General features: G+C 32.0%; 1 protein-coding gene across 11 annotated transcripts in view; it reads right to left on the bottom strand.

Annotated features, from left to right (window-relative positions):
- PITRM1 (pitrilysin metallopeptidase 1) overlaps positions 1–27217 on the bottom strand; it is a 48390-nt gene extending 21173 nt beyond the window's left edge. The window contains exons 1-16 of one of the 11 annotated variants that reach the window (XM_051962143.1): positions 27092–27217; positions 23138–23240; positions 15244–15350; positions 14672–14823; positions 13751–13865; positions 13578–13674; positions 11385–11545; positions 10098–10224; positions 9762–9850; positions 9118–9246; positions 7992–8105; positions 7635–7731; positions 6567–6701; positions 4424–4562; positions 2097–2213; positions 118–250 (exon numbers count right to left, since the gene is read on the bottom strand). In XM_051962143.1, coding sequence (XP_051818103.1) covers positions 118–250; positions 2097–2213; positions 4424–4562; positions 6567–6701; positions 7635–7731; positions 7992–8105; positions 9118–9246; positions 9762–9850; positions 10098–10224; positions 11385–11545; positions 13578–13674; positions 13751–13865; positions 14672–14823; positions 15244–15350; positions 23138–23240; positions 27092–27129 — 1853 coding nt within the window. In that variant the 5' untranslated portion in view covers positions 27130–27217. Of the gene's footprint in view, positions 1–117; positions 251–2096; positions 2214–4423; positions 4563–6566; positions 6702–7634; positions 7732–7991; positions 8106–9117; positions 9247–9761; positions 9851–10097; positions 10225–11384; positions 11546–13577; positions 13675–13750; positions 13866–14671; positions 14824–15243; positions 15351–16609; positions 16699–16945; positions 17073–18234; positions 18396–20462; positions 20560–20635; positions 20751–21556; positions 21709–22128; positions 22236–23137; positions 23241–27091 lie in introns of those variants that run through there. The other 10 variants (XM_051962142.1, XM_051962148.1, XM_051962140.1 and 7 more) reach the window with 10 other exon arrangements.
- Positions 27218–27961: the final 744 nt, after the last annotated feature.

The raw sequence follows: 27961 nt of genomic DNA, 5'->3' as shown, positions 1-27961 counted from the left end.
ATTTGAATTTGGATCTGCCTGAATCCAAGCCTTGTGCTCTATCATTGGGCCATTTACATGTATGTTTATGTTAATTACGTATCTTTATAATTATAATTAATATCAAAATCAACTTACTTTGTAAGCACACTGCAGAAGAGAGGTACATAAGGCCTCAGTTCCTCAGGAAGCGTATTCAGACTAGAAAAGGCTCTGAAATATACCACACCATTGGTTGGTTGAGCACAGTACTGTATAGGAATTTCATCAGCTATAGGAAAAAAAAGTAATTTATAATTAGTGTGGAACTTTAAGAACACCTAGGAAGAAGAATATGTTTATTTTTTGCCATTTAAAAATGATGCTGTTCATAGTAAAAAACTAAAATTATGTCATCAGATTTAGTGTAATTCTCACTTTCACTTTACATAGCCTCCTACAATTTATATCAATTGGTAAAATATTTATGCTTTTAAAAATTCATTTGTAGTAAAATTTGGAATACAGGGTTAAACACAAACTGTTTTCAGTTAAATTTTAAGATAGAGAATTTTTCTAAAGTGGGTTTTTTTTTTTTTTAATTTTGTAACTAGCACTAGCTTAGCATTTAAGGCTTTGTCTAGCTAAGGTTTCTACTTAATCCGGTCTCTGAATAAAAGTTACGAATTCTGGGCTCTACATCTTTCTTTGCATTATAATGTACATCCTGCTCTCCCTGTCTAGTATTTTTAATAAGATCCAAAGCTGGAAAAGACCATAAACATCATCTCATGCAAACTTCCCATTTTATAATGAGGAACAAGGGAGATGACTGGCCCAGTCACAAGGCTAACAAACAGAAGAATCAGGATTCAAACCAGGTCTGTATCCACTTTTCATTCCATTACGTAGAAAAAAATTTCTAATTCCTATGACTGTTCCCTTCACATTTTCAGTGCAGGAGACAATTAATTACCACTTATCTAAATGCTGGGGAGGAGGCGGCACCAGATGGGAGTCAGGAAACCTTGTCATTGGCGCTCTACTTCTCTAAGCTCTTCCTTAAGCTTGGACACTCTTGCTCTCCTCAATGAGCTCAACCCTATAGGATGATTCTGAACTCAAAACATCTTACTGACAACTGTAGCATATGCTACCTTATGCTGTGATTTAATTATTTTTACATATATAATTTCATCACCAAACCAGGCTACAACTCTTTGTAGATACATTGGACCTACCCAAAAAATCAACAAATGTTGATGGTGTAAATAATGCATAGTCCTTAATAGCCATAGCTCTTCATGTATATAATATTTTATTCTCATGATGACAATAATGGAAATTATCAATCTTTTTTTGTTAATAAGAATTGATCCAATACAATCAAGAACTCTAGCTGAAAATGGTTTGCCTCTCTGCAGATAAAGAGCACATTTAATGCTATAATAAAGACAGAACAAATAGAGAACTCCTTTCAAGCTTAGCACCTCATGAAAGATCTAAATAAGAACAGACACCATCAGTGTTACACATTGACACCAGAAATATTTGTGCCTGACAACTTTTGATCAGAAACCATGGTAAAGTCAGGCAGTTATCATAATAACTGAAAAATAACTTATATTGGGTCAGTATAAATGCCTCTTAAAGAAGTATGCAGGAAGACAACCTGATTACTACAGCAGTGATGCTTTGGGGATCTAGTTTTATCTTTTTTTTTTTTTAATCTTTTTAAACCTTAATCTTATCTCAGTAATTTATGTAGCTTTTTCCTGCCTCTTCCTATATTTCTTCCACAGTTACAACTGGGTCAAAAGTACATTTTGGCAAAAGGGTCAAGAGATGAACAACTCCCCTTGAAAACTTGATTGTGAGTGAAGAGTGATTCACACTCTTCAAAAAAAGAAAATTATAAAATCAGACCAATCTATCTCCAAAGAAAATCAAACCCAAAGTACTACATGGTAGGCAAGCAAGCAGATATGCCCCAGGAGAACTAGAGGTGAAATTAAGATTCAATGGTCAGAATACTGTAATTCATGAGAGAAAACAGCATTATGTATTTTACTTGTTCACAACAACTCAAATGAAACCAAAAATTTTTCCCACAACAGTTACATTCACATTACAATGACCTGCTAATGCTGTGTCCAGCTCAGTGAAGGATATAGTGGGCTCAATGTCAGATACTTTTAATGCTGGAAGACAGGTAGCATCTTGTGGCTTACTTTGTAAATCCTGTAATTCTAAACCTAAAAGAAAAAAAGAAATGACATTTATGATTTCAATTTTAATAGGTACATAAACCTATTTACTGATTCTGCAATTATGCAGCTCAATTAAACATTACAAATGCTTCATTTTTAAAAACACTCCTTTATGAATATGCTACAGTATTTCTAAAGACTTTGATTAATATGCTTAGGAAATTGTTTTTTCAAGCTGTCTAAATTGTAAAATGTCCTGCAATAAAGGTGAATGGTATTTTATAAGCTAGCAGTAGTAGCTATGATAGAATCACAGAATCAGAGGGGAAAGAGGAGCTCTGGAATCATCTCCTTTAAACCATATCTGTTCAGGAATCATCCCATTAAATTCCAAATCATTATAGAGCTCTATTAAGAAATCAAAATTTGCTATTCCACAACTTTCCTCCATTGTTCCTCATTTTTCCCACTAGGGGCTAGTAAAACAAACCTCATCTCTGTCCCACATGACAGCCCTTTAAGCGCTGGAAAATAGTTGTTTGCGATCTTCTGTAGCTTAACCATTTCTAGTTTCTTCAAAATTGATGAATTTTATAACATGGTTTTGAATTCATCACAATATTCTGATTATCTGCCTCTACAAATACTTTAGCTTGTCAATATTCTTCCAAAAATGTGGATTCAAGATGTGATCTGACTAAAATCCAGTACAGCCAGACTTTTCAAGTTTCTTAATCTATACTTCTAAGATGAAGAGAGAAAAGGAAGGACTACATGTATCAATGGATTGCCTTACCTAGTATTTTTTTCCCTCCTGGTTGTTACTGCATCCTAGTTCTAGTTAGTGTTTCTAAGTCATAGATTCTTCCCTTCTGGACCTTTCCTTAAGCATGCCAAATAAACAAACTTATTGCTTTACAGATGACATTTATATAGCACTCATTCCATGCAGGAACTATGCTAAGTGCGCGAATTTCATTTGATCCTCACTACAACCCTGAGAAATAGGTACTATTATTATTGCTATTTTAATATGAGATTTATAACAATTGGTGCATAATGAAGTTAACATAATTAGGAGAATAATTTATGTGATGACCAAAACAATAAGTTCAGAGGAAATAATGCTGAAATGAACTCAGAATTCTGTCCAAAATAACAGCAAATCATCATTTGAAAAATATATGGATGAAACATGCTTTTTTTGTACCGCATGGCAGAGAGATTACTGACTAGAGGTGTAGAATGAGCTTTCTTAGCATGGTCAATGTTGACTTGTTAAGCACTTGATTATATATATTTGTTATGTTAAAGGAGAAGCTAATTAATAATAGACAAGGGGAAAAAAGTTGTATTTTATTCAGAGGTATTAACCATTTTAAAAGAATGGTTAACAAAAGTTTAGTTGTATATGTTAATGATCAATATTAAGTTTTCAATTAAACATTTTAATCTTTTTTTTTTAACAAAAGATTAAAAAAAAAAAAGCCAAATTTCTGGAATTTAAAAAGTCATAGGAAAATAAGTACTGCCAGAATATTTCAACAAAACAGAATGCTGATTCAACATTAACAAAGAAAGGCAGAACTGTGATCCTGTATGTAGTAGTGTGGGATCAGACCATTAATTGATATCAGTGATGTTTCTCATGGTCTCTCAAGTTACAATGTAAGTAAAAAGGCAGAAACTAAAAAAAAAAAAAAATTTAAGAATTGATTGTAATTGATAATGTTGGGGGAGTAACCAGTGATGGCATCACAGATCCACCAAGTATCACATTATGTCAAAAGCATGTCAACATAAAATAATTGTTTTTTGATTCAAAGACATGTTTGCTTTTCTGCATATATAAGCAAGAATTCATTTATAAAAGTAAAAGTTAGGAATAAGGTAAATGTTAAAAATTAAATAGTATGTTTATTAGAAATGTCTCTTCTAAGTTGCAGCACTACTGAACTACTTTCCCTAGTTAGAAACTACAAGAGCTTTATCCTCCCCTTTCCTTATCCTACCCCATATCAACAAAGTCCTATAATTCTTTGAAATTTCTTACATGTTTTTGTATTGCTCAAAGAAGCTGGCAGAATTAATATATATTGAGTATTCAGTAAATACATCACTGATTGAAATGACTCCAGCTTCTTTATTAACTATGGCAATATCACTTACAATGGTATAGAGTATACATCATGGAATGTTAAAGAAAAGTACTATTTAAAAAGGACATCTTCATATTTAAAAACAAAATTCTTAACCTTTTTCATATACATATAGCTTGTCTTTTGTAGAAAGAGAATTAATCTTTTGTTTCAGTTTTTCTGTTTCCATTTGTGTTTGCTTTTCATAATATTTTTCATCTGGATTCATAGATAAAGTCAATCTGTGTTGATTATTCTGTAACAAACAAAATAAATAAATCAAAATATTAAAAATTGCCACAATGATTTTTCTTTCCCTTGTGCTCTAACATTACAACTAACAGAGAAAATACAAATTATTCACAGGTCAACTCTCGCTAAATGAAATAAAGAACTTTGCTAATTAATAATTTTAATAATGAAGAGAAAAAGATTGTCCAAAAGTATCCAGATAATTCTTTTAGTTCTTTTTGCTTTGCCAATGAAAATCCACTTTATGCATAAACAAATAGCAACATGAATTACTTTTAAATTTATTTGTTTACATAAAAATAAATTAATCCTGAAGTAAAAATTAAGTAGAACACAGACTAAAAATCCAACCTGGCATTTATTCACTCTAGGTAATTGATAAATAACTTACACATTTAGTATGTTAATTAAAATGTAAATAATTAGAAACCCTTGCAATTATTATCCTGCACAAAAAACCTCAAACATTCCAGAGAAAGTGAAATTGCTATTGGGGGTGAGCAGTTCTTATTCCAAGACAATTTTTGTATAGACAGCTTTAGCCATTTTTAGTCAAGCATGTTAAAATTAAAATAAAAACAAAAATTAAAATCAATTTTGTGTTTTAGACCAATAGCTAAAACTACACGTCTTCAAACTACAAAACAGAAATGTTTCCATTAAACAGAGAGATGCATTCTATTTTTTTTCTTCATATTAGGAAAAACGCAGTGAGTATGAATACTTTTAAATACAAACTAATAAATGAAGAATTTTCATGACACAAAAAATTAGGCCTTTTTTGGGGGAGGGGAATGACAAATGAGTATTGAGGAATAAGACATTTAAGAACAGCCTAATTTAGAACACATCACTTTTTCTTTGTTTTAGATGAATAAGTTTTTATAATTAAGTGCTTAGCTTTATTTCTGTAAATAATATGATATGCTCAGAGTCACACTTGAAATCTCAACTCTCTAATACTGTAAAACACTCCAAATAATATTTCTTGGGATTCTTACCTCAGTAAATAGAATCCTATCATTATAATGGTTTTTCAATTGCAAAAATAACTCATTCATTCTAACTATATACAGCTGTAACCCACTACAAACAAGAGAATCAATATAGCTGCCATTTTAAAAATTTAAAGCAAGGAATCATAAAATGTATTTGTAGCAATCTCAAAAAGCAAGAACATAACTTTAACTTGGTCATCAGCAATTAAATAAGTTGTAGTCAGTTTGGTTTATATGCTTGTTTTCAGTATGTATTTGTAATGCACAATTTACTTGTCCTGCCTGTATCATATTATAAATTCCTTGAAAGATTGGGCCATTTCCTTTAAAAATGCACAACAAATTATTACCTAAATAATAAACAATACAGAGAAAAGTAAACTGATTTAAAATTATGCATACAATTTCATGAATTAAAAATAACATTAAGGATCACTTAAGAGACTACAAAAAGAATAGGACTATCCATATCTTATAGTAATAATATGATTTATTATTCAATTGGTTTGATCTAGCATAGGCTGGTACATCCCATGAAATAGAAAAACTATGTACAGGAAAACAACTTCTCCTATCCTATAATACAAGTGTTAGCTTTGCTCGACATTAGTTCTTTACAAACAAGGGTTTCACCTATTCACCAGTAAACTGGGAAGTAATATGGCATAAGGAATACAGTTCAGGCTTTCAAAACAGAAAAAATGGGATCCAGATCTGTTTCTAATACATAGTAAATAGGTGACTGTAAGCAAGTCACTGAACCTCTCAATGTCCCAGACAATTCTTTAAGTTACAGATGAACTGCTGACATTGAGTAATGGAGTAAAATGATGAAATCTAATTAATAAAAAGAAGTCAGCTAATATGACACTAATACTAATACATTATGCACAACAGCTTCAATTCATGCCTCAAATCCATGATTTTCTCTGTAAATTTCTCCAAATTCTACTTCTAGTTTTTCCTAGATCATTGTGAAATCATGAATACAATTTCTTCATTCTTCTTACCTTAAAATATTGCTTGACTTTTTCTTGAAGAAAATTTGGATTCTCCTTAAGGCACTGCCTGAATCGAGTCACTTGATTTCCTAGATTTAAAAGTTCAATGGGATCTCCTTCATGATTCCAGCAGGAAGCTATGTACTATAATAAAGAATTTTCATTGGGAACACAATGTATATATATTCTAGTTAGAAAACATCACCATGCTTAAAAGCATTCAAGTACATCAATACTACATGTTTTGTTTTAGACATCCCATTGTAATTTTACATATGAGATTTCGACAGAAAAACCCCAATCCAGATTAGGAAAATAACAGTCGCCTATGTTTCCTTATGTTCGCATATCCCATCAGGAACACAGAGATAATGCAAGATTTAGTAAGTTTGGCTTCAAGATGTACAAGTATATTATAGTCTGTTATTCAGGAACATTTCATTTGTATATGTTCAAAAGAACAGAATGGCAAGTTAAAATATACTACAGAATAATTTCTTTTAGTTAATATCTAATATTTCATTCTTGAAGGATCTTTAAGGCAATTTCACTGATAAACTAAAAAAACAATGTAGCTTAATGCAATGAGCTGATGAAATCCAAAAATTTTTCACATCTCAATAGATTACCTTCTGGTGAGAAGCTTCTCTAATATGAGCCTTATCTAGGGTTAAGAGATAAATAATCTGTACCTGAAGCATTTTTACCTTGGTAAAACTTCCATTCTGATAAATAAAATACAGCACCACGTTCATGCCTTCATAATATAGCCCTGATATACCATATTAAGGTAAGAATTAGCATACTGCCTAAAAAAATAGCAAATTTCACTTAAAAATAACATTAATATCAATTTAAAACTTCTCTTTCATTAATTAAATGTAGAAATTTACTTTTTAGGGGAAAAAAAGCATCTCAAAAGAGCTAATTGTGTTTAAATAGGAAAATTTTACCTGAAAATGGTTAACTAAGGCAAATAAACAATGGAGACAAAATATGGACTATAATTAAATGTTTCTACAAATATTTGATATTTTTCTAATACTCTAGGTGAAACAAAATTAAGTAATCACTAACTGATGACAGGGCAAGTCCAAAACTAGTTGATTGATGCTTCATTTGGATTTCAATTTTGTGTAGTAAAGCTTCAACTCGATCATCTTCAAACCCTTTCCTAAAGGACAAAAGCAGTAAAAGAATAAATGAAATCTCAAAGAATTATGGAACAAATGAACTGCCAATACTATAATCAACTGAGACATAATACATAAGATGATAAAGGATGAGCTAAGTATCAGTTATAGGATGAAGAAGTAAAAAAAAAAAAAAAGAAAAAGGTTCATCTTTTCTAATTTAGATTAATGACTAGAACTTGTGCCTGGAAAAATCGTGTTCAAAATTCTTAACCATTCATTCTTAATCAATGTTACTTACTCAATAACTTCATCAATTGTTTTAGTAATAATCTGTTTGACTGTTTCCATGTGCTTGTCAGCAATCCCCTGTAGGCCCACACTAAAGAACGCCTCTCTTGTATAGCCGTTATACCTAAAATACAAACATGCTGAAAATGCCAGAATCTGAACAGTTTTATAAATGAAAACTTTCAAAATTAACTTATTAATGTTTTAAAAGAAAAAAAAACCCTACAAAAAGGTCCAAACTTCAAAGTCTTTAAATTCTTCATGGATCAATTAAAGTGACACTGCTAAAAAATGTTAAGTTCTTTTGTGGATACATCAACCATTATTTAAAATGTCTGAAGTAATTCACGAAACTTCAAAAAATACAAATCTAAAGAAAAAGAATAGCTAATTGAACAGAAGACTGAAATATAAACATGTTCTCTACTTAATATAATGTATGGAAAATAGGCAAAGAATCTATGTCTTCCATTTGTATTGTAAACTCCCAAGGAATGAAAACTGCCCCATCAAAACCACTTTGCACCTTTTTTTTTTTTTAAAGCAACAGATAACTTTTGGAGAACTGCCTAGAATTATGCCTCAATATGAAGGGAAAAGGACAAAAATTTCTAACAGCTAATTTTATAGTAGCAAAGAATTAGAAAACAAACAGATTCAAAACAACTGAGAGCTGAACCAATCAAAGCACAGGAATACAATGTAAAATTATCATACCATAAGAAACAATGAAAGGGTTGGTTTCAGTGAAGTTTAAGAAAACTTGAATGAAGATAAAGCATGAAATGATGGACTAAGCTAAAATGATTTATATAATAATAACACTATAAAAATAGATAATATTGAAAGATTTAAAGACTAATCAATGCAATAACCAATCACACTTCCAGAAAACCGATTTAAAAAAAAAAAAAAAAGCATGCTACTCTCCTCTAGGCAGAGGTGACAAATTCAGGGGAAAAAAAGTACCATGTATTTTTTGGACACAGTCAAAAAAGGAAATTATTTTGCTTTATGCAAATGCATACTTACAAGAAGCTTGTTTTTTCCTTTATTTTTTTTCAGTGGTGATGGGAGAGGAAAAAAAGAAATTTCATTTTTATTAATTAAAAAAAAAATTCAGCAGTAACACTTACCCAACATCTGGAGAAAAGTCTGTGCCAAGACCAGATTCAATCAATGCTTTATAAAATGGAGAATTAGGTCCATCAATCAGTAGTGAAGACAAAAGATTCAGGGTGAAGGATTCAAATATATCTGTAATACTATATTGATAAGATAATTCAGCAACTTAACTATAATGTTTATTCTTATGTAAAATGAGATTTGGACCAGATACCCTACAACAATCCTTCTAAGATCTAGATCTATGATGCTGTGCTTCTTTGTGCCTTTCACCATTCCATAAAATTTTTAGAACGGAGCACCAAGTTGTACATGGCACAGTAAAATTCTTTTTCCCCATCTCCTCTAGAACAAGCATTATATCCCTTCTCTTTAATGACTAGACTACAAATATATTAAGAAAGTAAAATTAATATTCATTTTTTGATAGCATCAAATATTTTCTAATGTTTTTGTTTTTAACCATCCTTAGTAAAAGTTTCTAATATATACTTTACTATTAACATTTCATTTTCCCTTTTCTAAAAATTGAAGTATGAAAATTTCCTTATTAACTTTTAATTTGTAGATAAAACCAAAATTCTTTATATGTCTATTTTTCTTAAATTTTCCAAATTTTAAAAAACACAATTTAGTACTTACTTAGTATACTTACTCTGGCAAAAGGAAACTGACCCCAATAGTTGTTTGTTTAGTTGGGTCTGTTGCAAATTTATCTGGACCACATGTCACATGGTATTCCCTCTGAAAATACAGCAATATTTTAACAAAAAAAAAATTTAATACAAGTAATCAATATCAATAAAATGCTTCGCAATAAAAGATGCCTTTCTCTATATTTTAAGTTAATTTTTCATTTTTCTCTTTGAAATAAAGCAATCTTAAATACATGGGGGCTTGTTTTTGAATCTATCATAAAAAAATAAGAGGCCAATCTTAATTGGTACATATAACAGAAGCTATAATAATATATTATAGATCAAATACTTACAGGTGTATCCCAAAGCTTCTGGGCTGGCACTGAAGTATTAGGGTCAATTCTCTGAAATTTATTTAGAGCTTCTTCATGAATTTGCCTCAAATGCTGTTCCAACGGAAGGTTGCCATAAGTAAAGAACCTGAATATTAAGAAGAATTGGCTTATTTTCATTTGGCTTGACCACCTAGAACTAAATAATGATAGTTTTTTCAAAGCTATATATATATATATATAAATTCATAGCTCTCAAAGATATTCCTAGCTTAAAATGATTCAGTTAAGAATAATCTTTAGCTGAATGACTAAAGAAAACTAATGTATTACAAAATAGTTTGTAAAAACTAGAAGGAAAAAAAAGCTGAAAAAATGAGGTTAAATGCAAAATTAGCAATATAAAATTTTTTAAAAGCAGGCACTTCAATAGTCTTTTGCTTATCTCAATTTCTATGATTATTTAATTTTGCTAGAAAATAACTGCCCCCCCAACCCTCTAACTCCAAATTGAAAAAATCCTTATTAACAACCCTGAATATTAATACTCTTCCCCTTGCCCATTCAACCAGGATTCTGATTATTAAGCAAAGATTTTTAAATTCACAAGCTGCGTATCATATTAATATCTATATTTATAATTCTTTATAGATATATATATATAAACATCAGAGCAGTTAAAGTTCTAATATATTAAATATAAATTTAAAAAATTAACAATATTAAAACCAGATCTCAAAGAATTTCTAAAAAGATGTTACAATAGCATTTAATGTTAAAATCTAGAAACTTCTCAAAAATTACACATTATTTCCAAGATTCACTATTTTCAAGTCTCTTGGTATCCAAAAAGCATGAATAATAATCTACGCTTAAGCAGAAACTTCGAACTTAAGGAAATTCCTTCTCTCCCCACCCCTTACTCAATGAAACATCCACTTTTCATTTATTTATTTATTTTTTGCTGGGATAATTGGGATTAAGTGACTTTCCTAGGGTTATGCAGTTAAGTGCCTGAGACCAGATTTGAACCAAGTCCTCCTGATTTCAAGGCCAGTGCTCTATCCACTGTGCCACCTAGCTGCCCCAGAACATCCATTTTTTAATTCAGTGTTTTACTGACACCAAATAAAAGGCCAAAAGAAATTTAAAATGTTACATTTCATGAATTTGAGTGTAATTCCATCAGAATATATTCTTTTACTAACTTGTTATTATATAAGTGTCTATGAAAGTAAATAAGGAACTAAAAGTAAAAAAATAAATAAATAAATAAAAATTCATTTCTAAGGACTAAAAGACTATTACCTAGCATTACTTGGATGGTAATGAGTAGCATGGAATTGTTTAAGTTGTTCCCAAGAAAGATCAGGGATGTTTAATGGATTACCACCAGACACAACTGAGTAAGTATGATCAGGAAGGAGTTGATTTTGAAGGGACTGCGAGAATATCCTTTCATTGTCTGTCTTGAAATGAAAACATAAAAATTACAATTTAGCATAACAAACAAATAATATGTTGTGACATACAAATATAACATTTGTTTAAATTAAAATCTATTCTTATATATATATATATATATATATGTATGTGTGTGTGTGTGTATAAAAATTTATAGCATGTAGTTCCAGTGATCAGGCAAGGAAAAAATAACTGAAATAGAAGTTAAAGAGCAAGAATAATAGAGAAAATAATATAGACTCCTACAAGGTAAAACAGAAGGTAAGCCTGTCATAAGAAAGGGATTCAAGAATGTATGAACTACACCTGAAAAATGAAAATCAAAAATTACTAATGATCCTACAATGTATTCTAATGGCATGTTCCAAACTTCTAGGACCAATATTGGACACGTGATCACTCCCATTCTTGATACCCTTCTCCTTTATCAATTTTTCTAGTTTTATGCCTATTTCTTTTTGCTTTGCCTTCTGCACATTCATCAATGGTTCCAATCTTTTAGGTATGAATGGTTTAATGTAATAAAAAAGAAATCAACAGAACCCCACACAACAGACCTTGTATTAACAGTATTTGTTTATTGAGAATATTTTTTATAAGAACTACCATACTTTCAATAACTCTTTTAAATGTTGCCTATTTTAAAAGCAACTACATACAGACTTGAAAAACAGTAAGTCAAACTGCCTACTTTGTTGGAGCTATAATTAAAATCAAAATGACTCCTTGATATGTATGGATACATTACTGGACTCCTTGCAATAACTGTGAGGTCCCTTAGTGTTAGAGGAAGAGGAACCACTCCCCAAAATAAAGCCCAACATTTATTCTATCTTTTATCCTCTTCTTTCTCTACTTTCTCTTACAGTTTCAACTATATCCTTTATGTAGATAACCTTCAAATCTGTATCATCAGCACTGACAAATTCCAGGCTTAATTTCATAACTTCTACTGCTTATTTCCTTCTACAAATCTTGCCAGCACCTCACACTCAGGTCCCAAAGTCTAATTCTTCATCAAGGCACTATGTCGTCCTGATTTCTCTATCACTGATCATACCATCATAACTCTCCCAGTCACACCTAATCTCTGATTTCTTCATTCTGCTTCTCAAACATACAATAAGTTGGGAAAGTTTGAGAGTCCTTCATAATCTCTTGTCACTATCCTCTCCTTTCTATTCCTATGATTATCACCAAAGTTAATAACATCATTGTTTACTCTCTAGCACAAGCATCTTCACTAATCCTTTTTTCTCTCAACTTCTATATGCCATTACAAAAAGGTGGCTGAGCACAACATACAAGAAGGAGCAAGGATTTGCATTGAGCTTGCCCAGCTTCAGCCTTGCTACTTATTTATCAATGTGACTTAAGTTACTTAACTCTCTTGGGACTTGGAATAGATGATCTTTAAGACCTTTTCCAATTCTACTTTATGGATACTCTCGGGGTACGGATCTGATTACATCAATTACTACTGATCAAAAAATTTAATTGCTTTTCAATGCTTACCTAATAAAGTCCATACTCTTTTAGTCTCATTTATGCCCCACTATAATCTGATGCCAATATTCCTTTCTAGTATTAGCTCATGAGACTCCTCTCCACATACCCTATGTTCCAACCAAACCAAACTGTTTCTAAGTTTCCTGCTATTGTACCTTTGTTTGTATCATTCCCTACTTCTGTAAAGTTTTCTTCCACCTATTATAATCCTGCCTAAACTTCATGTAGCCTTCCCTAATCTCCACAGCCAAAAGTAGTGTCTTTCTCCTTTGGATTTTAAAGAAAAGAAAAAAAAAAATCAGACTTGTCATAAGCAATATAATGTTTCTACTATGCCAGATTTTTACCACCTATTAATTGTACTGAAATATATATATATATATATATAGTTATTTTAGGTTAAGATCTTTATTAGTAAAAAAAAAAAGGAGGACTAAGCAATAATTTTCAAATCAAAACCAAATAAATTTGTCTTATTCAAATAGCTAGGGTATCTCTCTTAATATAAATTACAAAGGAAAAACTTACAAATGCTCCTTTCATTTCATTAAAAACGACTCCTTTAAAGACAAGTTGTGTTTGGGGGTTACTTGGATCCTCATGTTCTAGTCTCCAACCTTCTTGCCTAAATAATAAATAATTATAAGACCACTGATTTTAACTGATATCATTTATAATGAATATGATTAAGTATTACATACCAGAAGTCCAGTTCCCTCAAACATGGAAAGAAGACTGCATCCAAATATACTGAGAGGAGATTCTGAAAATCCTTATTATTTTGCGTTGAAAAGGGATATAATGTGTAATCACTAGCTGGGTACAAATGACAAGAAAGATTTTTTTGGTTACAACAAATCCCTAAGAAAATAACACATTTTCAACTCAATTTTTCCTCAGCATTTAACTAGGAATTCAAATTTATATTTTCAATTTTATAATTAAGAAATGCTCACATCTAAGTGATGCTGCTCTGCTTGCTAAAGGAGTCCAACTTTTTTAATTCCATTTCTGCTATATATATTCCAAATTCCCTTGGAAAAATTGAGGTACTCAGAATCACTTGATTCTTTGATAAACTTCCACTTGATGGTCAACTGACAACATGAACATCTTTTCTCATGTCTTTCATGAATGACAAAAGTAGGTGACATAGCTCTAATAAAGCTAATCAATATTCTGATAATTAACTGAAGTCAAATTTGGAGGAGGGAAGGTACTGTTTCTGAATAGACATCTCTTTAGTTTTGTATTTTCTAGTTTATAATAAAAATATCCTTAAACATATTTTGAACTTTAAATTATTAAAAATATTTACAAATTTCTTAGTGAAATTCATGGCTATGTTTCTGAGATTCTGAAACTTTGGTTTCCATATTTCTATCATGGGTATCAACATCTGATAATTAAAACAAGACTGAATTTACAAAATACCTCCTATTACAAAATACCTCACATCCCAAGCTTATTAAAAATCTTTTAAATCCATCTAATTACAATCTTCTCATAGTGAAGACTAAGAGTTCAGAAGAGGAAAACCAACTTCTATGGATACATCTTCAAAGTCAATCCCATTTCAGCAATTATAAATGTGATAATCTCAAAAGATAAATTGTACTCACCCGTAAATGCATTCATAAAAGTGGCTAATGATCTGTTTAGCATTTTGAAGAAAGGATCTCTGCAGGGATACTTCTGAGAGCCACAAAGAACAGTATGCTCAAGAATATGTGGAACACCAGTACTGTCCATTGGAGTAGTACGAAACTGCACACTAATGGGGGGAAAATATCCAATAACTTTAAGATCTAAAACTACAAAGAAAACAATTCATACATATGTCAAAATAAAATCACCCAAAAATTTGCTTCTCTTTAAAATTCTATGCAAATAACCATTTTTCATCATTCCTTTCAACTGACTTCAATCAGCACACATATCTTGAACTAGACTATGTAACAAAGCACTATACTAACTGTTAAGGGTAAGACAAAGATAAATGTGGCCCTGTCTCCACTTTCAGGGAGTTTATAATCTAGTGGAAAAGCATTTTGTTATATACTATGGCAGATAGTAACTAATAAGGAAAGAAATTTATAAAAATGTTATTTTATATCTTTTACTAATGTATACTTAGTATTTCTGGGGGAAACAAAAACATCTCAAGAATATGTGTTTAAATTTTATTGCCTACCTAAATAAATTATTGGCATCTTCTCTTGCCACATGTAAATATTTAGCACCTGTGCTGTCATGATTGAGTTTCACAGCAACTAAGAATAGATCAGGAATAGGTGTGATCTGCATCAAAAAAAAAATATATATATATATATATATATATATAAATAAATAACATTTTAATTGACAACACCTAACAACAAATATGTCATTAAAAAAAAAATTAAACTATCAGATAATACTGTAAAACTAACTTAATAATTGATTTTTCTATGACTGAAATGCTCTGCAGTCATTATTCCTGTGTAAGTTTTATCTATAAATTTATTTCCCTCTTCCCGCCCACTTAATGGTATTTTCTCCCTGACTTAATATTTTTTCCCAATTACAGTAAAGATAGTTTTCAACATTAACTTTTATAAGTTTTGAGTCCAATTTTTTTTTCTCCCTTCCTCTCTCTTTCTCTCTCTCTCTCTCCAAGACAGAAAGCAATATGACATATGTTTATATTGTATCTATTAATTTCTCTGGGGTTTCAAAGTTCTAAGATTCACTAAACCCTATAAAAAATACATCTATATTTACACAGCTTGGATATTTAATAGTATCTTTAGTTATTACTTTTATTTTTTTCAAATTAAATCACTATTTTGTTTTAAATTTTATTTTCCTAAAATTTAACATTAGGCCAGACCAAAATTTAAGAACATCCCCATGGAACAAGTTGCATTAAACTGACATAGAATTTTTTTTAATCTAAAAGAGAGAAAGAGCAAAATTTTTACAGTAAAATTCTTACAGTAAAAGTTTTTGCATCAATTGATGAGTCTTATCCTTCATAAGACTATAAAGGAAAACAATACCCCAAGTAAAAGTAAATTGAGGTCATCAGCACACTATTTTGAAAGAAAAAAAGATCTATCCTCTTATTCACAAATTCTAATTGTTAAAATAATTTCCACAATCCTTTTACCTATACTTCAACATTGTATATCGCAGAAATATCAAAACAAAGAACATACCTGATTTATAGTAAATCCATGGATTTTGTCACCTACTTTATACTCTAGAGCTCTATCACATGCTATATCCCTTCTCTTTAATGACTAGACTACAAATATATTAAGAAAGTAAAATTAATATTCATTTTTTGATAGCATCAAATATTTTCTAATGTTTTTGTTTTTAACCATCCTTAGTAAAAGTTTCTAATATATACTTTACTATTAACATTTCATTTTCCCTTTTCTAAAAATTGAAGTATGAAAATTTCCTTATTAACTTTTAATTTGTAGATAAAACCAAAATTCTTTATATGTCTATTTTTCTTAAATTTTCCAAATTTTAAAAAACACAATTTAGTACTTACTTAGTATACTTACTCTGGCAAAAGGAAACTGACCCCAATAGTTGTTTGTTTAGTTGGGTCTGTTGCAAATTTATCTGGACCACATGTCACATGGTATTCCCTCTGAAAATACAGCAATATTTTAACAAAAAAAAAATTTAATACAAGTAATCAATATCAATAAAATGCTTCGCAATAAAAGATGCCTTTCTCTATATTTTAAGTTAATTTTTCATTTTTCTCTTTGAAATAAAGCAATCTTAAATACATGGGGGCTTGTTTTTGAATCTATCATAAAAAAATAAGAGGCCAATCTTAATTGGTACATATAACAGAAGCTATAATAATATATTATAGATCAAATACTTACAGGTGTATCCCAAAGCTTCTGGGCTGGCACTGAAGTATTAGGGTCAATTTTCTGAAATTTATTTAGAGCTTCTTCATGAATTTGCCTCAAATGCTGTTCCAACGGAAGGTTGCCATAAGTAAAGAACCTGAATATTAAGAAGAATTGGCTTATTTTCATTTGGCTTGACCACCTAGAACTAAATAATGATAGTTTTTTCAAAGCTATATATATATATATATATATATAAATTCATAGCTCTCAAAGATATTCCTAGCTTAAAATGATTCAGTTAAGAATAATCTTTAGCTGAATGACTAAAGGAAACTAATGTATTACAAAATAGTTTGTAAAAACTAGAAGGAAAAAAAAGCTGAAAAAATGAGGTTAAATGCAAAATTAGCAATATAAAATTTTTTAAAAGCAGGCACTTCAATAGTCTTTTGCTTATCTCAATTTCTATGATTATTTAATTTTGCTAGAAAATAACTGCCCCCCCAACCCTCTAACTCCAAATTGAAAAAATCCTTATTAACAACCCTGAATATTAATACTCTTCCCCTTGCCCATTCAACCAGGATTCTGATTATTAAGCAAAGATTTTTAAATTCACAAGCTGCGTATCATATTAATATCTATATTTATAATTCTTTATAGATATATATATATAAACATCAGAGCAGTTAAAGTTCTAATATATTAAATATAAATTTAAAAAATTAACAATATTAAAACCAGATCTCAAAGAATTTCTAAAAAGATGTTACAATAGCATTTAATGTTAAAATCTAGAAACTTCTCAAAAATTACACATTATTTCCAAGATTCACTATTTTCAAGTCTCTTGGTATCCAAAAAGCATGAATAATAATCTACGCTTAAGCAGAAACTTCGAACTTAAGGAAATTCCTTCTCTCCCCACCCCTTACTCAATGAAACATCCACTTTTCATTTATTTATTTTTTGCTGGGATAATTGGGATTAAGTGACTTTCCTAGGGTTATGCAGTTAAGTGCCTGAGACCAGATTTGAACCAAGTCCTCCTGATTTCAAGGCCAGTGCTCTATCCACTGTGCCACCTAGCTGCCCCAGAACATCCATTTTTTAATTCAGTGTTTTACTGACACCAAATAAAAGGCCAAAAGAAATTTAAAATGTTACATTTCATGAATTTGAGTGTAATTCCATCAGAATATATTCTTTTACTAACTTGTTATTATATAAGTGTCTATGAAAGTAAATAAGGAACTAAAAGTAAAAAAATAAATAAATAAATAAAAATTCATTTCTAAGGACTAAAAGACTATTACCTAGCATTACTTGGATGGTAATGAGTAGCATGGAATTGTTTAAGTTGTTCCCAAGAAAGATCAGGGATGTTTAATGGATTACCACCAGACACAACTGAGTAAGTATGATCAGGAAGGAGTTGATTTTGAAGGGACTGCGAGAATATCCTTTCATTGTCTGTCTTGAAATGAAAACATAAAAATTACAATTTAGCATAACAAACAAATAATATGTTGTGACATACAAATATAACATTTGTTTAAATTAAAATCTATTCTTATATATATATATATATATATATGTATGTGTGTGTGTGTGTATAAAAATTTATAGCATGTAGTTCCAGTGATCAGGCAAGGAAAAAATAACTGAAATAGAAGTTAAAGAGCAAGAATAATAGAGAAAATAATATAGACTCCTACAAGGTAAAACAGAAGGTAAGCCTGTCATAAGAAAGGGATTCAAGAATGTATGAACTACACCTGAAAAATGAAAATCAAAAATTACTAATGATCCTACAATGTATTCTAATGGCATGTTCCAAACTTCTAGGACCAATATTGGACACGTGATCACTCCCATTCTTGATACCCTTCTCCTTTATCAATTTTTCTAGTTTTATGCCTATTTCTTTTTGCTTTGCCTTCTGCACATTCATCAATGGTTCCAATCTTTTAGGTATGAATGGTTTAATGTAATAAAAAAGAAATCAACAGAACCCCACACAACAGACCTTGTATTAACAGTATTTGTTTATTGAGAATATTTTTTATAAGAACTACCATACTTTCAATAACTCTTTTAAATGTTGCCTATTTTAAAAGCAACTACATACAGACTTGAAAAACAGTAAGTCAAACTGCCTACTTTGTTGGAGCTATAATTAAAATCAAAATGACTCCTTGATATGTATGGATACATTACTGGACTCCTTGCAATAACTGTGAGGTCCCTTAGTGTTAGAGGAAGAGGAACCACTCCCCAAAATAAAGCCCAACATTTATTCTATCTTTTATCCTCTTCTTTCTCTACTTTCTCTTACAGTTTCAACTATATCCTTTATGTAGATAACCTTCAAATCTGTATCATCAGCACTGACAAATTCCAGGCTTAATTTCATAACTTCTACTGCTTATTTCCTTCTACAAATCTTGCCAGCACCTCACACTCAGGTCCCAAAGTCTAATTCTTCATCAAGGCACTATGTCGTCCTGATTTCTCTATCACTGATCATACCATCATAACTCTCCCAGTCACACCTAATCTCTGATTTCTTCATTCTGCTTCTCAAACATACAATAAGTTGGGAAAGTTTGAGAGTCCTTCATAATCTCTTGTCACTATCCTCTCCTTTCTATTCCTATGATTATCACCAAAGTTAATAACATCATTGTTTACTCTCTAGCACAAGCATCTTCACTAATCCTTTTTTCTCTCAACTTCTATATGCCATTACAAAAAGGTGGCTGAGCACAACATACAAGAAGGAGCAAGGATTTGCATTGAGCTTGCCCAGCTTCAGCCTTGCTACTTATTTATCAATGTGACTTAAGTTACTTAACTCTCTTGGGACTTGGAATAGATGATCTTTAAGACCTTTTCCAATTCTACTTTATGGATACTCTCGGGGTACGGATCTGATTACATCAATTACTACTGATCAAAAAATTTAATTGCTTTTCAATGCTTACCTAATAAAGTCCATACTCTTTTAGTCTCATTTATGCCCCACTATAATCTGATGCCAATATTCCTTTCTAGTATTAGCTCATGAGACTCCTCTCCACATACCCTATGTTCCAACCAAACCAAACTGTTTCTAAGTTTCCTGCTATTGTACCTTTGTTTGTATCATTCCCTACTTCTGTAAAGTTTTCTTCCACCTATTATAATCCTGCCTAAACTTCATGTAGCCTTCCCTAATCTCCACAGCCAAAAGTAGTGTCTTTCTCCTTTGGATTTTAAAGAAAAGAAAAAAAAAATCAGACTTGTCATAAGCAATATAATGTTTCTACTATGCCAGATTTTTACCACCTATTAATTGTACTGAAATATATATATATATATATATATATATATATATATATATATATATATATATATATATAGTTATTTTAGGTTAAGATCTTTATTAGTAAAAAAAAAAAGGAGGACTAAGCAATAATTTTCAAATCAAAACCAAATAAATTTGTCTTATTCAAATAGCTAGGGTATCTCTCTTAATATAAATTACAAAGGAAAAACTTACAAATGCTCCTTTCATTTCATTAAAAACGACTCCTTTAAAGACAAGTTGTGTTTGGGGGTTACTTGGATCCTCATGTTCTAGTCTCCAACCTTCTTGCCTAAATAATAAATAATTATAAGACCACTGATTTTAACTGATATCATTTATAATGAATATGATTAAGTATTACATACCAGAAGTCCAGTTCCCTCAAACATGGAAAGAAGACTGCATCCAAATATACTGAGAGGAGATTCTGAAAATCCTTATTATTTTGCGTTGAAAAGGGATATAATGTGTAATCACTAGCTGGGTACAAATGACAAGAAAGATTTTTTTGGTTACAACAAATCCCTAAGAAAATAACACATTTTCAACTCAATTTTTCCTCAGCATTTAACTAGGAATTCAAATTTATATTTTCAATTTTATAATTAAGAAATGCTCACATCTAAGTGATGCTGCTCTGCTTGCTAAAGGAGTCCAACTTTTTTAATTCCATTTCTGCTATATATATTCCAAATTCCCTTGGAAAAATTGAGGTACTCAGAATCACTTGATTCTTTGATAAACTTCCACTTGATGGTCAACTGACAACATGAACATCTTTTCTCATGTCTTTCATGAATGACAAAAGTAGGTGACATAGCTCTAATAAAGCTAATCAATATTCTGATAATTAACTGAAGTCAAATTTGGAGGAGGGAAGGTACTGTTTCTGAATAGACATCTCTTTAGTTTTGTATTTTCTAGTTTATAATAAAAATATCCTTAAACATATTTTGAACTTTAAATTATTAAAAATATTTACAAATTTCTTAGTGAAATTCATGGCTATGTTTCTGAGATTCTGAAACTTTGGTTTCCATATTTCTATCATGGGTATCAACATCTGATAATTAAAACAAGACTGAATTTACAAAATACCTCCTATTACAAAATACCTCACATCCCAAGCTTATTAAAAATCTTTTAAATCCATCTAATTACAATCTTCTCATAGTGAAGACTAAGAGTTCAGAAGAGGAAAACCAACTTCTATGGATACATCTTCAAAGTCAATCCCATTTCAGCAATTATAAATGTGATAATCTCAAAAGATAAATTGTACTCACCCGTAAATGCATTCATAAAAGTGGCTAATGATCTGTTTAGCATTTTGAAGAAAGGATCTCTGCAGGGATACTTCTGAGAGCCACAAAGAACAGTATGCTCAAGAATATGTGGAACACCAGTACTGTCCATTGGAGTAGTACGAAACTGCACACTAATGGGGGGAAAATATCCAATAACTTTAAGATCTAAAACTACAAAGAAAACAATTCATACATATGTCAAAATAAAATCACCCAAAAATTTGCTTCTCTTTAAAATTCTATGCAAATAACCATTTTTCATCATTCCTTTCAACTGACTTCAATCAGCACACATATCTTGAACTAGACTATGTAACAAAGCACTATACTAACTGTTAAGGGTAAGACAAAGATAAATGTGGCCCTGTCTCCACTTTCAGGGAGTTTATAATCTAGTGGAAAAGCATTTTGTTATATACTATGGCAAATAGTAACTAATAAGGAAAGAAATTTATAAAAATGTTATTTTATATCTTTTACTAATGTATACTTAGTATTTCTGGGGGAAACAAAAACATCTCAAGAATATGTGTTTAAATTTTATTGCCTACCTGAATAAATTATTGGCATCTTCTCTTGCCACATGTAAATATTTAGCACCTGTGCTGTCATGATTGAGTTTCACAGCAACTAAGAATAGATCAGGAATAGGTGTGATCTGCATCAAAAAAAAAAATATATATATATATATATATATATATATATAAATAAATAACATTTTAATTGACAACACCTAACAACAAATATGTCATTAAAAAAAAAATTAAACTATCAGATAATACTGTAAAACTAACTTAATAATTGATTTTTCTATGACTGAAATGCTCTGCAGTCATTATTCCTGTGTAATTTTTATCTATAAATTTATTTCCCTCTTCCCGCCCACTTAATGGTATTTTCTCCCTGACTTAATATTTTTTCCCAATTACAGTAAAGATAGTTTTCAACATTAACTTTTATAAGTTTTGAGTCCAATTTTTTTTTCTCCCTTCCTCTCTCTCTCTCTCTCTCTCTCCAAGACAGAAAGCAATCTGACATATGTTTATATTGTATCTATTAATTTCTCTGGGGTTTCAAAGTTCTAAGATTCACTAAACCCTATAAAAAATACATCTATATTTACACAGCTTGGATATTTAATAGTATCTTTAGTTATTACTTTTATTTTTTTCAAATTAAATCACTATTTTGTTTTAAATTTTATTTTCCTAAAATTTAACATTAGGCCAGACCAAAATTTAAGAACATCCCCATGGAACAAGTTGCATTAAACTGACATAGAATTTTTTTTAATCTAAAAGAGAGAAAGAGCAAAATTTTTACAGTAAAATTCTTACAGTAAAAGTTTTTGCATCAATTGATGAGTCTTATCCTTCATAAGACTATAAAGGAAAACAATACCCCAAGTAAAAGTAAATTGAGGTCATCAGCACACTATTTTGAAAGAAAAAAAGATCTATCCTCTTATTCACAAATTCTAATTGTTAAAATAATTTCCACAATCCTTTTACCTATACTTCAACATTGTATATCGCAGAAATATCAAAACAAAGAACATACCTGATTTATAGTAAATCCATGGATTTTGTCACCTACTTTATACTCTAGAGCTCTATCACATGCTGTATCACTTCTCCACCTCCACGGTTTGTAATTTACAAATCTATATAACAAGCATAAAAATCAAATAAAATTGGGTTGTTTTGAAGAGAAGCAATCTAAGTATAATTCAATAACAATTTTTAGTGGTTGTGAACAGTTAACATTCAAAGAGTTAATAAAGATTATTTAAATTCGGCCCTTTACTCACAAATCTAAAAGTTTTACCATCTTATGGAAAGTTTTTCAGTGTTAAGATCATATTTTTATAATGGTTGCATGAAACTTCTAATCACTTAACATTTTTAAAAAGTACTGAAAAATCTTCATAAATCACTTTGATCTAAATTTCTGAAAGTGATACACATCTAATTTTATAAAAGTAACATGTTTTATCCAAGGTTTCATTTAACTAATGTTATCCTTATGTTATTATGGTATTAGTTTTATCTTTATTCTATAATTCATCTCTCAAAAATATAACAGAAAACATATTTTTAACATGAGTAAATAAATTTAATCTCCAATTTATAAATCTGGATATGTTAACAAAATATATTATGATCAAATTTTTATCAGATTAGTAAGTCCTAGAATCCAAGGACTTGAAAGGGCTTTGGAGTAGTCAATTACATACAACCAGAGGATTTACAAAAAAAAAAAAAAAAAAAAATCACAAATATTTCAATGAAACAGACTTCTAGAAATGGTTTTAAAATGTTATTCCACTGATGCAGAAAGACCAGGGATAAATGGGTGGATATCACATAAACAATTAAGTCATGGTATGGAACTAAAAAGTGCCTATTAACATTTGGGGAGAAACAGAAACAACCATACTTGTAAGGATCACTGAGTAGGGATAAAAAAAAAAAAAAGCAGAATATTTCTCAATCAAAAGATCATAAATTCAGATCACAAAATGACAATGGTCATCCAGAGGCACAGGGCAGGAGGCATTCATGCCTTTTTTGAGTACCTCCAAGAAGGGAGTACCTACTGCTTTTCTAGGCAGTCCATTCCTCCTGTAGATACTTTTATTTTGATGAAGTTTTTCCTGATATCAATCCTAAATCTACCTCTCTTCAACTTATCATCATAGTTCTTGATTCTACCCTTTGTAGCCAAAGAAATACTCCCTCTACATGCCAGTCCTTCAAATACCTGAAGACAACAGCTGTCACATTTCCCAACTTTCATATGGCATGAATTAAGGACCCATCAAACTATTCACTATCTATGAGTTCTTGGAAACTTTGCCTTCTAATAATTTTGCCAAAACTTGTCCCAATTTTTTGTTTGTTTGGCAGTCACAAAACTGGGTTGCTGCTTCTTACTGAAGAGATTTTTTTTAAAGAATTGCTGCTTTACCATGGATAACTTGTGAAATAGATTTTTTGAACCCATGTATAAGATTTTACATTCATTATCCCTACCAAATTTCATCTTATGAAATAATGCCCTTGCCTGGTAAGATCTTTCTGGACTCCTTGGAATTACTTTTAGTTATCCTTTACATCTACAAATGTGATGGGCATGATATTTATTTATATATCAATAATGTTAAATAGCAAAGAGCTTGCACAAAAGCTTTGAGTATTAGAAGCCTTCTTCCATGTTGAAATTAACAATATATCCTTTTAGTCTAACTATCTAACCAATTCCAAATGGAACCAATCCAAGGAAAGAGTCCTTCATGAATAGCCATCAAAGAGATTGAAAAGGGAAAGAAAGACGAAGGACTGGGATAAAGCGTACTGAAAAATCCCAATCGGAGTGTTTCTATGAGAAAAGGATGATTTTTTAAAAAGAGTCAAAAATGCTGTAGGTTTAAGAATGAAGAAAAGCCATAGAAATTTGGCCTTTAGAACATAAATAAACTATGAAAAGAACAGTTTCACATGAGTGACGAATCAAAAATGAAAGTCAAAGTGCAAGGATGAGATGAGAAAGTGGAGAACAAGGAATGTGAACAGTTTTTGTCTTTCCTAAACAATTGAAAGAGTGTGAAATGCTTGAGGGGAACAACTGACTGAAATTCAGTTCCTCTGAGAATAGAGCAACTCTAGGTACTTAGTACAGAGAAAGATTGAAGATTGGAAGAGGTAATCAAAGGGAAAAGTTCAAAAAGCAAATGGGACAGGATAGGGTCAAGTACTGAGAAGTTAAAGGACTACTTCCTCCAAGACCAGACCAATAAGAGAGTGAGAGAATGAGAGAGAAGTGTTTAAAGTATACTTAGAAGAGAAAGGCATTCTTTTCTGGATTTTCTCAGTTATAAAATGCCATGGTTACCTTGCATTTATAAGACTTTCTATGGGAAAATAATAGGATTTGGAGCTGGAATTAAATTTAGGGATCTTCTAGTCCAAGAGCTCACTTTTTTTTTTTTTTTTTTTGCTTCATGGACTCCTCTTCAGCAGTCCTGGTAAAAGTCTATCTCAATCTTTTCTGAAAAATGTTTTTAATGCATAACATGTTGAGGATTTTTAAAAATTCTATTGTAGCCCTCAAAATATTATTCCTACCCAAATTCTGGGGCTCCCCTGAAATCAAAGAACCCAGAGTTAAGAATCCCTTATCTAGGCTACCTTCCTCTTGAAATTTGACAGATGAGATAACTCAGATCCAGAGAGATTAAGTAACTTCAGTAATACAATTCAAACCCATGCATTCTGATAAGTTCAAATGTCTTAGAAATTTTGTGTAAGACAAATAATTTAAATTCCATTTAAGGAAGAATAGAATTAAGGAAGTTTAGGTGTCCTTTTCTAACCTTGGATAGGTAAGGTTATTTAAGGATTCTGTGCTCTATAAAATCATAGTTACCTAATGGAATCAAAAATATTAATCCTTATGAGTAAGTAACACTTTTCATTACTGCTTCTTTACAATCTACATTAATAACCGTTGGACAAAGAGGAAGAGAGGGAGAATCAGGATTCATGAAAAAGGGGAGATAACCCTTATGATTATATAGTTCACCTGAGATCTGAAAGGGAGGCTGCTTTCTCTTGAAGGTGTTGTTAAAGATCTCCCTAGGTGGTGGTAGTAAAAATATATTTTAAGAATAATGAGGAAGGAAGCTCTTGACAATCTCTCAGGTGGCTCAAATCCTGCCTTAAGCCCAGGCTACCCAGGGAAGCCACAGAACCCCAGGTAACTCATCTGGAAAATGGGAGTAACAGTATACAATCCTACATTTCACAGACAGGGAAGGCCCAAAGTTACTCCGTGATTGAGAGCCAATGACAGAAACGGGATTTGATCCCAGAGTAGCCCACCTTGAAGGGGGCATTTAAAGCTTGGAGTGGTATGGATGTGGGAGTAGGAAGACCCCAGCTTAAGTAGAATCTTTGAGTGATTCTGAGCAAATCGACCAACGCTGACATTGCATTTCGCAAGCAGAGGAATGGATGCAAGGCAAGATAAGGTCCCCCCCTCTCCACTGGGAAACAACCTTCTACAGAGGATAAACAGGACAACAGCCACAGCAGGGGGTGGGAGAAGGTGCAACACCAGGAAAGGATCAGTAGAGATAAAGAGAGAAGTCATCGGGAAACACTCGGCCAAGAGGCCACATCAGCGGCCTCTTTGGGCCTCAGTTTCCCTAATTGTATATCCAGAAGAAGGGAAGAGAAATGATCTCGCCGGGCTGAAAGGGCCCAGCGGGTCTAGCTCGATAAACCCTGCCCATCCTGAGCTCTTCTTCCAGCCAAGTGTCCGGCCCCGAAGCTCCACGGGAGGAGAGAGGAGCAGCTTCAGCACCGTGATCTCCCGGCCACCCCAGGGCCTCCGTGCCCGGTCCCCGGCTTCCCTTCTCCCGCCGCCCTGCTAGCCTCCATCCCCGACCCAGCCCCCGACCAGGCCGGCCCGCGTGACCCATGACGGCGGAGATCCGGCCTTCCCGCTCACCGGCGGCCCAGGTTCAGCAGCTTGCAGCGGCTCCACATGGCTGCGCGGGCCGGAAAGACGTGAAGGCTGCCGCGAGCAGCCGAGAAGTGCAGCCAAACGTGCGTCCCGTGTGTCCGGCGGCAGCGCAGCGACTCCCTCTCACAGCGGCTGCAAAGAGACAGACAACCTTCATACACACACCGCCCACTGAGTTTCCTATTGGCCAGGAGGCGGCCACGGAAGCAACCGATTGGCTTGGTAGAAAAGGGGGCGGATCCGCCTCGCGTGCTCTGGGCCGAGCTTCGAAGGGGGCGTTACTCTCGCAGAGGCCCGCCCAAGTTGGCTCGAGAGCCAGTGGTGGAAGAGGCTCGAGCAGAGGAGGAACCTAGCTGAAGTCTCGTGGGTTGCAAACAGAGTCTAGCTGTCCGGGGTGTTCCGGTCCTGTGGTCCAGCAGCTGTGGTTTTCCACAATACCTTGACCTACAGAAGTAAAGGGATTTAACCAAAGCCACGCAGGGCTTTAATAGTTAAGAGTCACAAGGTTAAGTGGCGCAAATTTCCCCGCCTCCTAACGCTAAAGCCAGAGCTCTTGGCTCCGGGAATCACTGCCCGTGGTATTCAAAAATGCCCCTTTTAAAAAGTGTCAAGGAGAGAAATGGGGGCACTAATATCAGTCCAATATCAGAAACATGATAAAGGCACCTTGATGGCTTCGTGACTATTAGTATTATTATTAATTGATGACCTGAGTGAGTCACAGCCTCTCGTTCAGTTTCCCCATTTGGAGACGGTAAAATAGTGGAGAAATACAAATAAAATCAGAAATCCAAAACACCATAATTGCGAGCTATTTAACTAACACCTAAGAAATACTATGAACAACCACACCAA

Source organism: Antechinus flavipes, chromosome 5 (genome assembly GCF_016432865.1).
Source record: "Antechinus flavipes isolate AdamAnt ecotype Samford, QLD, Australia chromosome 5, AdamAnt_v2, whole genome shotgun sequence".
NCBI classification, from domain to species: domain Eukaryota; kingdom Metazoa; phylum Chordata; class Mammalia; order Dasyuromorphia; family Dasyuridae; genus Antechinus; species Antechinus flavipes.
This window is presented reverse-complemented; position numbering and strand designations above follow the sequence as displayed.